The sequence below is a fragment of the Beta vulgaris genome, chromosome 3 (assembly GCF_026745355.1).
Source record: "Beta vulgaris subsp. vulgaris cultivar EL10 chromosome 3, EL10.2, whole genome shotgun sequence".
In the NCBI taxonomy this organism is placed as follows: domain Eukaryota; kingdom Viridiplantae; phylum Streptophyta; class Magnoliopsida; order Caryophyllales; family Amaranthaceae; genus Beta; species Beta vulgaris.
In genome coordinates, this window is record NC_079204.1 from 32,532,159 (window position 1) to 32,545,679 (window position 13,521).

The following is a 13,521-nucleotide window of genomic DNA, read 5'->3' on the forward strand; positions in this document are numbered from 1 at the left end:
TTAACTAAGTAAAGTGTTAATTTAAGTTAGAATAGGCTAGAGTTTTACTTCGATGTACATGTTTTAATTTGCGTTAAGGTTTTAGTAATCATTTTAGTCGTTAAGGTCAAAGTTGAGGTCATATTTGACAATAAAAAGACATAGAATATTATGATTACTTTTATGAAAATTTTGATTGAAAAATAGAGCTTTAAGGGTTAAATCGATACCCTAAAATCTTAATTTATTAAATTTTTGCAATTGCAAATAGAAACATGCAAACACAAACAAAATTGTATTCTTGTTTAACCATTAACTAACATTTTACTTAAAAAAAATGGTATGATAAAGATTAATATTAAACTAGAGTGGTATCATGTGGAATTTTAAAATAATAGTGGTACCAAATGGAAAAGCCAAAAATTCAATGGTATCAAATGGAATATCCCAATAATATATCTATGGTACTCAACCCGGATCGAAACCAAAATCTTTTTAAACCCTTGCAACTCATCTCGCCACACCAATTCTCTCACTTCTCAGTTCTCACATCAATCAACTGAAAATACCCATTAACGCCGCCGTGTAAGCACAACACACGAAGATGAGAGAGAAAATGGGGAAGAAGAGATCAAGAGAACGCACTCTCAATCCACACCCTTTTCTCGCCGAACATCCCACCGCTGTTTCCAAAAACCGCACTAAACCTCCCAAACGCCACCAACAGCAAGAACAGGCATTTTCTCTCTCTCTCTCTCTAAATCTTCAATTTTTATTTTTGACATATTGGGACTGAACGCTTTTATCGTTGTTGTTGTAGTGATTGATGTTTTTATTGTATTTGGATGAGTTCTAAGTTTAATTGGGTTTGATTTGAAAATTTGGGGAACTTTCTGCAGATGATTTCCACCAGTTTGAGCGACAAAATCCTTAAGGAAGCGTTTAAACAGCAGAAGGAAATTGTTGATGAAGAAAACGAAGAGCAAAACCCTGCTATTCTTAATTTATCTGCTGTTCAACTTCCACTGCATGATGAGGAAGAAGACATTGATGATTTTGCTGGTTTCTCCGAGACACAAAGCCAGTTTAATGATTACGAGGTCTCAGTCTTTTTTCCAGATTATACTTCTTCGTTTAACTTTTGTTTAGAAAATTGGGTATATGCGTTCATGTATTTGGTTAAAAACAATAGCTTTAAAAATTTATCTGATCACTACAGTAATCACATATTTCTATGAATTTGAATAATAATTACATAAGGGTACTTTAGACATTTTGGGAGGACACTAAATTCCCCTTGTGTTTCCTTATAGAATAGAGATTGATTTGATAACGAATTTATAGGAAAATAGGTAAATTTTTGGGTTTATGCTCTGAAATTTGCTTGCAATTCATGTAGGATGCTTCCAGAACTTGGTTTTAGAAACAATACTTTGATGACAATCGGTTATTACATTCGAGGATTGTGATTATATGAGCCAAAAAACTATGAGTAGAAAATTTCTGCAAATGTCAGCTTTGCTTCTCAATATTATCAACTTTTATTAAAGCCTGGATGAAGAACTGCCAACAGTAACAGCTTAAATTGCCTTTTTCTAAGAAGCACTGATGAGTTGACTGGACATTGATAGGATCGTTGTAACTGTTTGTGTTTGATTGAGCAATATTAAATCTATTTAAGTTCAGGATTTTCTGTTTGTTTGTTTGTTTGATGTTAGCTGTTGATGGTAATTAATAGGATCAGATCAATGAAGAGGATGAGAACTTGCTGGAGGCTTTTTTATCGAAGGATGCAGGTCCACAGCGCACACTTGGGGATGTTGTTGCTGCTCGTATCAAAGAACAAGATGCTACCGTGTCCTCTGGTAAAAACTGGCGATGTTATTAAATTTCTGAATTTTTTGGTTACCAGAGATCTTTGCGTGGCTTTTTTTTCTCTCATGAAACAATTTATGCCTCACATGTTTTAATGTGTTCTTTTCTCTAGAAGTGAGACCAATGCCCAAATTGGATAACAATGTTATAGAGCATTACAAGACGTATGTATTCTGCCTTTTTCAGTGATTTTTTTTTCCCATCTTTTTCCTTTTATTTATCTTCATGCAAATTAATATGTACATATGTCAAAATGTGAATAGGATGGGGAAGCTTTTAAGTACCTATACTACAGGAAAGTTACCAAAAGGATTTAAACATATCCCTGCTATGGCGTGTTGGGAAGAGATCCTATATTTGACTGAACCTGAAAAATGGTCCCCATGTGCGGTATACCAGGCTACTAGAATTTTTGCTTCTAACATGAATAGGAAGAAGGCGGAAAAGTTTTACAAGTTCGTGCTTCTTCCTCGAGTGAGGGAAGATATCAGAAAACATAAAAGGTTGCATTTTGAGTTATATCAAACTTTGAAGAAAGCTCTGTACAAGCCAGCTGCTTTCAACAAAGGGATCTTATTTCCCCTTTTTAAGGTATTGTAGCCTTAGAGAAAGCTGTGTATATGGTGACATTGCTATTGATGTCTTCTACTTTCTTTTCTTCTGTTGAGTTCATGTAGCTAGGTTGATTGTGCCGTGCATATCTCCACGCTTCTACCTTAGTTCTAGAGATTTTAGTTTTGCCTGATGGTGTCAACATGATTTTTTTTTTTGTGTGTTCACAGTCTGGAAATTGTAATCTTCGGGAAGCAGTCATTTTAGGTAGTGTGATCCAAAAAATGTCCATTCCACCAGCTCATTCAAGGTATAATTTGTATATTTTGACAATTGAAGTTGCATGTGTTTTTGTAGCCTTTTGTCTTTTCTTGCTTGAAATTGTCATATATTGCTGTACATACCTACATACATTGGGCTGATTATGAACCTAATTTCTTTGATGACATTGGCGCTCAATATCTCTTCTTCACTAGTGATTGTTTCTTAGGTGAATGAAAATAAATGTGATTACCTCTTTTGTTAATAGACATGTTTTTTAATAGGCTTTATAAGTTGAACGAGATTAATGCTGTGAACTTTTTCATTCAAAATGAAAGGATGATGCACATGTACAATGTAAATATGTGAAATACCGTAGAGAAAATGGAATGATTGGCGTTGAGATAATAGAATGGGAGAACCTATACTATAAAACAAATGGTTTTACATGCTCATATTTGTGCATCATATTAGCTTGATATTAGCTTGATGTTATCAACATAAACTCTTAGCTTGGTTCAGTCTGTAATGATGGCCAAAGTTTGAGGATATTACAAGAATTTGTTAGGCTAGATAAAACTTTAAAGTTCTTTTCACGAATAAAGTGTCAATATAGTATACCTGGAAGGTCAAGATCTTTATCAAGTTGCCAAGTTATTGCTCTGTTCAATATTTCCAAAATTGAGGCAAAATGAATTTTGCATCTAATCTGTCCTTGTGGTAATAGAAGTTGTGGTAAGGGTTTTGGTGATGGACCTCCAACCTTTGTTTTCACTATGAAGCATAGCAAAAAATTTGGTTCCCTAAAGTGACAGCTTTTTTTGGTATTTGTTTATTTTTACTTGTGTTAATCCAACGTTCAACTTCTTAGGTTCTATGTTAGGTTTTATAGTGACATGTTCTTAAGCATGCTAAATAGTTTGTGTCAATCTTTTAAAATTTTCTTCTTTCTTTCGGTGACATCTATGTTTGGAGAGTTAGTTGAAGGATGGTCATAGTTTACTTAGCTTCAAAAATTTTAATGCACAACTATACAAGCTTCAAAAGTCATATAATTACGATTAAACTTAGGAGAAAAATGAGAGTGTCCTACATAGTATTTCTTATAAAATAAATATCTTCCTTGTGATGATTCGCAGCTCTGCATCCCATGCCTTAGTAGGCCCTAAAAGGGGGCCAAAATGTTTGAAGAGTGCCCTCGTATCTAAAATTAAACTACATTCCTTTTGCTGCCTTGACTGTTGATGGAATCATTTATGGAGGTTAATTCTTTCCTTCTCTATTATGTATGTGGAGTTGTAATCATCTCTATATAACATGTAATCTGTTGCATTTGCAGTGTTGCATTGTTGAGGCTAGCTGAGATGGATTACTGTGGGACTACCAGGTATTAACTATTTCAAATATTTCGAATTCTGTATATCTATCATTTCGTTCATTGTGTAGATTGTATAGGGTTATTAAAATCGCGATTCAAATCATAAAATCTTACGATTTTACGATTCAAAATATGGTAGACGATTCGATTCGCAATTCTAGACGATTCTATACATTTCTGTTGACTAGCGAAAACCTCGCAAGTTTAAATCATGCTAACAAAGAAAATAAGAGATATATATTGTTAGTTATTGCCAATATAGTGGGTAAACAACTATTTTTTCCAATTTTTAGGTCTATTAACTTGTAATATTAGCATATTCAATGAAGATTGAGTGCAATATCTTGATTATACATGTTTGTAGAATCTTACGATTTTACGATTCGATTCTAAATGTTGTTTTCGATTCAAACTAGAATCTCGATTTTAACAACATTAGTTGTGAGATCATATGTACTATTTTTGGTAATTGGCAAAATATGCCGGACGACTAAGTCTTGCAAAAGCTTAAAGGCTATGAGATACATTATGTTGCTAATCCTTTTTCTGAAACTTAGAGCAATGCCAATAGTGACACAATTGTTCATGAAATTGCAATTTTTTTGAGTGAACAAAAAGAACACCTCTCCCATTGGTGATAATAATTTGTTCATGACATGAACAAATTGTTCAATGTTCACCATGTGAACAAATTGTTCATCCTAAACTACACAAAACAAGCTAATGACAATTGCCACATGTCCTAGGTAACTTTGGGAAATTTTGTGGAAATTTCCATGGAATTTCCCGGAAAATTCCTTTATAAAAAAAAAAAAAATTTATACTAAAATTCATAATTTATTTCCCTCTATAAAATGATATCCATATTAACATATTTCGGAATATTTTTTTAAAATGAAATGAGGTATAATGATGATTTATTTGTTCATGAGTGGAATCGAGGTGATATTTTTGTTCATGAAATGAAGAAAACATGAGTAAGGAGGGAAATTTAGTGAACTTTTTGTTCACGATTGACAATGCTCTTATATTTTAGGCGAGGCCTATTCTTTGGTACAATTTTCCTTGCTTCACATGTGAAGGAAATTCTACAGCTTCTACAGCTTCTCATATCAGATTCTTAGATCATACTCCCTCCGTTTCCTAAAGATCTTCCCACTTACTGTTCCTACAGATACCAAGGAAAATCAAGTTGTGTGGGGCATGGTGTGAGTAAAGTAGGAGAGAGAAAGGGGTTAAGATAAATAAACAAATAAAAAGGGGTTAAAGTAGGAGAGAAAGGGAGTAAAATTGAATTAATAATGTAATGGTGCACCATATGATAGTGACATGAGAGGGTAAATAGGGAAATTTGTTTTGCCAAATAAGGAATAAAGCAAAAGAGGGAAGATCTTTTGGAAACACCCTTAAACGGAAAGAGGGAAGATCTTTAGGAAACGGAGGGAGTAATGTAGGTGAACTTCCTTTTTGAAGAAAAGACTATACAAAGGTTTTTTTTGCAGATAAACCAGTACTTAAATTTATATTCTAGGTGAAGATATTGCTCGGTACAATTTCCCTTGCTTCACATGTAAAGGAAAATTCTATGGCCCCTAGTATCAAATTCTTGTAGGTGAACTTCCTTTTTAGAAGAAAAACTATACAAAGGTTTTTTCGGCAGATAACCAGTATTTGCTGTTGAGCTATAAACCTCAAAGCATTTGTTTGAGGTATAAAATGAAAAAAAGCGTTTTATTATTTTTGATCCATATATCTATCAAAAGTTTTGGGATCTTATTGTCTTAACTTTCATAGCTTCTTCCCTGTTTGCTTTTCACACATTTATTCAGGGAAGGAATGGCTGTGTGTGTAGTTGGTGTGTCATATTAAGTGGGCATAATCGCACCTTGGTCCTGCCTTCTACTTTGTTATAATGGTATCAGTTTTGCTATTTTTCTGTCCAATTCGGATTTAGACGTGGCATTCCAGTTTCTTGTGTCCTTGACACTGAAGAGGATAGAAAGCCTGTTGGTCAGTGAAAAGTCCACTTTTGTTAACTGCAGACACCTTGGTTACAATAATACGAATTTTGAAATATAATATTTTGCTAATATTAGTTTTGATCTGGACCCCATGCAGCTATATAATCAAGATATTCATTGACAAGAAGTATGCTTTGCCTTATCGTGTGCTTGATGCTTTGGTTGGTCATTTCATGAGATTCCTTGAAGACTCAAGGGTAATGCCTGTAATCTGGCATCAGACTCTTCTTGCTTTTATTCAAAGGTTAGTTATTACCACCTCTCGATGTCTTCCCCTCTCACACCCCGAAAAGAAAATAACAAAATAAATTTTTTTTGTCAATGACTTTCTGTTTGAGCACGTGTTTTCCAAATTTATTTTCTGAAGACTTGGAATTTTTCAGGGGTTTTCCCATATGCATCGTAATTTCTAGGTTTCGGAACTTTTTTGGTTTTCATCGTCTTCCTTGCCATCTTGTCAAAATGAAGAGTCATGAAGCATTCAATACTTCAAAAAACCTCATATCTCTGCTTTTCTTTGTTTGAGGATTCAAAACTTTATTTAGAATCTTTTGTAGGATTATTGAATTTGATGACAGCTCTATTGAAACCAGTCATTCCTCATTATCTTGTCTAAGATAGTTCAATGTCAAGGGATCATATTCACTGAATCAGTGCTGGATTAGATTTTGTTTCTACAAGAAATTATTATATAAGAAGGTCTTGGTTAAACATGTAATATATTTGGCTGCAGAGTGAAGCTTCATAGTATTCTTATTTGAGTAATGATATACATTTTCTGCTCTATCAATTTTTGACATCTCTAATGCCAGTCCGTTTTATATCTGCAACAGATACAAACATGAATTAAGGAAGGAAGACAAAGAAAATCTTAATACATTAATGCAACAACAAAGACACTATTTGGTAAGAGCTTTCACAGCTCTGCAACCACTGGTAAATGTCATAGCATGTTTATTTGGCTGAGGTGCATTCTCTCAATTTTTTTGGCTATGCAGGTAACACCCGAGATTTTAAGAGAGCTGAATAATAGCCGTAACCGTGGTGAAAAAGAGGATGAAAATATGTTGTATATCCTTTACTGCCAATGTGGTCATGATTTTTCTCATCTATATGACCCTAACCCATACATCCAGACATGCTACCTCCTTTTATTGTGTTTTAATTGCTGATATTTTAGTATCTGACTGCTCTATCATGGATTGGTTGTGCTTTTTTGGGCATATTATATATATTTATGTAATGCTTCAAGTTATTTGTATATTAATGAGTTGAAGCACATGCCTAGGAGTTTAACTTGACTCTTTAGTCAGAAAGACAAGCTTCACTTTGTCTAGTCTTGTTGGAGTTTGACCAAGCCAACTTTGAATAGCTCATCAGTTTGCTAGACTCAGTGGGGTTGCTTTCAAGCTGACTGATCCAAGTAAGAGGATTTGACCAATGTCAGTGGACTGAGTAAATTTGATTATATGGTAATCAGTGGGTTAGAATTAACGGTTGGAGCATCTTGAGCTCAGTGGTTTGTAGCTGTAGAGTCAGAGTCCAGACACAAATTTTGTCCAAGCCTCTCGAAATTTACTGCCCTTGCCATTTCAAAAAACCCTATGCAATTTGAGAATACCACGAATTGTTCCGTCATCAGTCCTTTTTCCAGTTTCCTTCTTGGTGTTAATAGGGAAAACATATTTTATCGACAGGGAAGCAAATATCATCCAGCCAATCAATTTACATATATACAAGGCTTCATTTTTTTAAAAGAAAAACTTCCACAGCCTAGTTGCTCTAGCTACTCAACTCGATGTGTTGCTTGTTTAATCTGTCTAAAAGTTCTATCTGAACTTCTTTCTTTTCGGAGTATCTGGAAACTGGAATAGGGAATAGTGTTGGGCATTTGAGGAGATTAACTACAAAGCATGATGGAGATCGGGATGTGGTTAAAGTCATGGTTAATATGAGAGTTCTAGAATCGGAAGCCTTTGTTAGTATTATGACTTTAGGTTGGCCTTCCAAATTGTTGGTGCTCAGTTAGTATTATGACTTTAGGGGTAACTAGACTTGTCTTTATTTTCTTTTAAAAAAACAATTGATTCTTTTATAGCAAAGATGGGTAATAGGTTGATAGAGACGGTTGGCTGTTATATAGGCTAACTAAATTAGATTGAACTTATAAACGAAAAGGTTGAAAACCAAAATATGGAAGTTAATTTTTTAAAATCTAGATTCACTTTTTTGCATATCTGAATTCAAGCATTTTCATTATCATTTAGCTTTCATAAAAATAAATATGTACTTCTATAACATAATGGCTATAAAATCAAGTCAATTTTGAGTATTGTTATTTATTATAATAATGTGAAGTTCATTATTACTCGTAATGTTGTCCTTTATCTATGGTCTCCGTTGTCGCTAAAATTATCAGTTAACAGCTGTTTAGACTATTGTTCAAGTCCTTAATTTGTTCATGTTGCAGTTATCTTGTTTTGGGTCCATTTAATTATTTTCAAAGTTGTGTGTATATGTCAATTACAAATTGAGCTATAGCATGGAGACATGTCCCTTTTTCATGCAATTTGCTTGTCCACCTTGACCTATTTATCACGCTCTCCAGTATCTGTTATTAATAAAACGATTGAGGAGGACAGATTTGATATTCCAGAAGTGCCAATGGAAGAGGATGACTAGACAAGCTGGTAATCTGACCTTGCCCTTCTCGTGCCCTTGTGCGAGCTTGATCATCCAAGCACGATGATTCTTCTGCTGGCTGGTTAGTGACCTGTGTATGTAGAGTCACTCAAATACAATGTAACTACACCTGAAGGCTCGATATGAACCGATTATTGGCATTCGTGGAACATACTTCTCTATACTATGCACGCATTCTGTCAGAGGGCATATGTTATCAGTTTTGCAGTCAATACTCCTAAGACGAGGAGCTGAGTTTTGTTTTGCTGTCATTTCTATAGTTTTCTTTTTTTGGGTAGTTTTGCTTGTATTCTCATTTTCTATGTATGATGGCTGTTTGAACAACATATGTGCGAAGGATACTCAGAGCAATGCAAGTCTCCTAAGCTTGTTTTCAATCCATCCGTGACTAGAAACAGGGAGTTAAATTAGAATACGTATGAGTTTAGTTGATATCGAGTCATGTGGTTCTTTCTAAAGAATTGGTTTGGATTTGAAGATAAATAGAACTAGTTTACTGTCACTCTAGAATTTACAGATGACAATGATTTTATCTAATCGATTTTGGACGAAAATGGTTAGGCTTTACTAAATTTAGGAGATTTGGTGCAAAATTACCTAATAAATAACCTGGTTTATAAACAACTACTTAATAATATTTTATTCGTTCCATGAGTATTGCATTACATGCAATATCAAGTTCAACGTAAATAAAATTTGATTATAAATTCTCGTCATTATATAAAATGAATAGTCATGTGTGATGTTGTCAAATTTATTTTAAGTTATATTTTTCTTTTCTATGTTAATTGCAATATTTTTATCCTTCGAAAGTTTTACATTAATTGCAATATTATCTGGTAACATCTTTTCTTTGTTTCACTAGTCCTTACAAATTTTATCGTAATAGGACCTAAATTCTCATGTAGAAAATTTGGTGCTCTTCCTACCAATGAACTAACATATCAATGATGTTTATTTACTCCTAAGAAAACTTATTAAAGCACTCACTTTGTTTATTTTATCTTTTTCACTTGGAATCTTGACATTATACTTAGAGAGAGTTTTCTAAAATTTTCTCAATTCATAAGAAAAATATAGTCACATGGGGTTTTATTTGATTCGTCTCAATTGATACTTTATTAGATATTCAATCATTATAATTTTTACTAATATATAATAAGAGATATGTAAGTTTAAAGAAGTGCATTGGGAGACACACACAACAAAGTGAGAATGATAAAGAAAAAATGAAGAGACGGTTCATTCCAAGTTTTAGCTTACAAATAAAGGAAAGAAAGAGAATAGCTCAACAAGGTTAGACCAAACTATAAATATCTGTATATGCATATATATATAATATAAAAAAATGAATTATTGCTTTTGTGCTAATAGAACTAGAAAAAGAGAACCCAAAACACTACCACTTGTTATCCTATGTCTCCGAAAATGTTTGTGTGAGGTTTTAAACTCTTGATTCTTTAATGTACAAATCCCTATATTAACCATCAAGCTACAACTTTTACTTGCGACAACAGAGCTAATTGTCAATTCAAATCATTATATCAGAGTCTTATCAAATAATATGGGTTATGACATGGGTTTAACAACCTTTAAAATCTGACAATGAGTGATGTTGCAATGCTAGTGGAACCAAAGAAGGTTTAAAAGCCAAATTTTTTTAAATATATTTTTTACTAATATTACTTTCTCACATTTAAAGCTAGCATAAATTACACAGTATCATTCTTATTAATGGATTTTCTTAACAACTTGTCAATAGTAGCTTTAAAATATTAAATATTTTAGTAATTTACTAATTTTTGTTAACAACTTGCTCAATAATAGTTCCACATTATTAATTAGTTTGGTATTTTTTTTACCTTGATAATTAAAGTAAAAAACAGGAAGGATGAAAAACAACGATGAGAGTAAATTATTAGAAGAATATATGTAATATTACCGTACTATAAAAATATCAAGTCGAGAGAAGTAAAAAGAAATGGAGTAGTATATTATAGTAAATAGAATTTTAAGATTTTAGCAAATTTCACCATAAAAAGTATAAATAAATCCAATGAATCTGATCTCGAGCATCATGTTCATGTCATTGCATGATCTCTTAGATTTTTGTTTCCACTATTAGAACTCTGAAAGCCAAAGAGTATCAGAACAATACATCTAACCTCGTACTCAGTTTTTTTACTAGAGTAATACTAGTACTAGTACATTGCTCCGCGATTCACGACACGTCCACCATTCTCAAATACGTACCTTACTACCTACGTCAGTACATCGTCCTCATATTGCTATACGTCAGTGGATTAACCCCTTGCTGGTCGATACGTGTGTCTTTGTCGGTGGATTATATTGCATGCTAACACTCTATACATCTCACTAAACATGCTATAAAGAGTTAGCTAATTCAGATCTGCTTTGAGGTATAATTTCGGTTGTCCAACTTATGACTTATGAGCTGCCTAATAACAAACTTAGCTGTGGATTCGGGTGTTAATCGAGTTGAGCTACTCGCCAATGACTCGCGAAATAGTGAGTCAAGTTGAGTATATCCCCACTTGACTTGATAAAGTCGAGAACAATTCGATAAATATTGTATACTATTATTAATAAGAAAACTATTTTAATTAAAAAAAATTCAAGTTGATTTTTATATTATTAATCAAGTTAGTGAGTGATAAGATGATATAACCAATATTACCAGGATCGAAATCCTACTTTGTATCGCAGGGGTTGGTAGGATCGAATCGCGGGGATAGGATCGTAGGATCATAAGATCCTACAATTTGGCAAAATCAATATAATTATGCTAGAATATGGTGAGAACTTCATATTAAAATTTGCACATATTAGTAATGACTTATTTCATTAGCAAATGGTGATAGTTTTTCAATATTATAAGATTGAAATGAAATTGCAACCAAAATTTAATCTGAAAAATACAATATGTGAAATTAATTTGTGATTTTTTTACAACAAGATCGAAACGTAAAGTTGTAGGATCATAAAATCGTATTAAGATCATAACACGTGATTTTCTGTGGTTGGGTAGGATCGAAGTATCCTACAATATAAGATCTTACATAGGATCGGGATCGGTGAGATTCTTCCAGATCGTAGAATCGTAAGATCCGAATCGGAATTTAACAACAATGGATATAACTCCCCTAACTAGCATATATAGAACTTATGATTAGGCTAATACGAGCTGACGAGTTTGAATCAAGTTACGAGTATAGCTTAATGCACGGGTTTAGAAATATATCGAGCTTAGTCAAGTTCAATCTCTTATCTCAAAATTGGAGATTCGGATAGCTTTAGATTTTGCAAAATCAGATTATAGGACTGTAAGATCTACTCAGTAGTGAAACAGGTAATTATAATATTAGAAAAAATAAGAACCATTTTTTAAGCAACTGAAATAATTGCTCACATAAGTCGATATACTTGAAGAGTATCAAGTTTACAGTTAAATGGAAAAGCAAAAGTTATACTATATGACTGATAGTTATTCATCTGCAACGTTGTTAATTAGTGATTTTAGCTACGATCATCTTCAAGTGGTATTTTGTTGATAAAATTATCTCCATTATATAAGTGAAGGAGGAGGAAGATGGTGACTCCTTACTATGTAAATACTGGGCAAAAAGTACATTGGCAATTTAAAGCGCACAAGAAAGTGAGAAAGATAAAAGAATGTAAAGGGAGTATCATGGGAATTTGGAAATGGAGAGCTTGTGTAACAGATTGATCTACTTATTGTTTTATAGTAGATACAAGTACATTTAAGTTTGGTTTGAAGTTAAAGTTAAAAATTTGTTTGATTTTAAAGTTATTTCGTTAATTATTATATTTCAATTCTAAAGGTCAGTTATATGTTTTTCGCTGCGAAATTCCGAATAAGCGATACATTATCACACGAGAGATAATACTTTGATGATTCTCTAAGTTTTATATTGAAAGAGTATTTTGGGAAAGAGAGAATTATCGGGGGGTTACATATAACTTATGATTTGATCTACTTAATAGTTATGCCCAAAAAAAAAGAGAACTCTATTTACATCTTCGGCCCATATAAGTCTAGCTTATGAGAAAAATATAGGCCCATTTTCCATGTCTATGTGAATCCAAGTCTATATCAAACCCATGTAGGACAAATCTACATCCTAGGTGTAGTTCGCATCTCCATGTAAATCCTAGTCAAGTCTAATTCCAAATATAAGTCCATAAAGGCCCAATTCAAATCCTAGGTCTAGTATGCATCTCCTTGTAAGCCCTAGCAAGTCCAATTTCAAATTTAAATCCAAAAAAGCCCAATTTAAATCCTAGGTTTAATTTGCATCTCAATGTAAGTCTTAGTCAAGTCCAATTCCAATTACGTCCATAGAGGCTCGATTCATATCCTAGGTCTAGTTTGCATCTCCATGTAACCCTAGTCAAGTCTAATTCCAAACTTAAGTCTGTACTGGCCCAACTCCAATCTTAGGTCTTGTTTGCATATCTATTTAAGCCTAGTCAATTCCAATTTCAATCCCATATAGAACAATGTTTAAAACCTCTGATTCCTCTAGCCTAGCCTGCTTACCTTTGATGTAGGTTCAAAGTCTAGCTCTCCTTATCGCCATAACGTTCCAAATATCGAGTCTAGCATGCTTATTCTAAATGTAAGTTCAAAGTCTAGTTTTCCATAGTGTCTAGCCTGCTTATCTTCTATAAGTTCAAAGTCTACTCATCCTTATTGTTGAGTCATGTAGT

The 13,521-nt window shown here is 33.2% G+C and overlaps 1 protein-coding gene across 4 annotated transcripts; it reads left to right on the forward strand.

Annotated features, from left to right (window-relative positions):
- The first annotated feature begins 437 nt into the window (after positions 1-437).
- On the forward strand, positions 438-9,148 carry LOC104908117 (bystin). Of its 4 annotated transcripts, none has more exons than XM_048641358.2 (11): positions 438-715; positions 879-1,079; positions 1,724-1,844; positions 1,970-2,018; positions 2,118-2,445; positions 2,637-2,716; positions 4,007-4,054; positions 6,164-6,310; positions 6,900-6,972; positions 7,065-7,137; positions 8,666-9,148. In XM_048641358.2, the coding sequence occupies exons 1-11, from the start codon at positions 584-586 to the stop codon at positions 8,746-8,748; spliced, it is 1,335 nt and encodes a 444-aa protein (XP_048497315.1). In that variant the 5' UTR covers positions 438-583; the 3' UTR covers positions 8,749-9,148. The 4 variants fall into 4 exon arrangements, with proteins under 4 accessions (XP_048497315.1, XP_010695501.2, XP_019108299.2 ...); XM_010697199.4 differs by having other exon boundaries at positions 439-715; positions 1,718-1,844; XM_019252754.3 differs by having other exon boundaries at positions 439-715; positions 1,967-2,018.
- Positions 9,149-13,521: the final 4,373 nt, after the last annotated feature.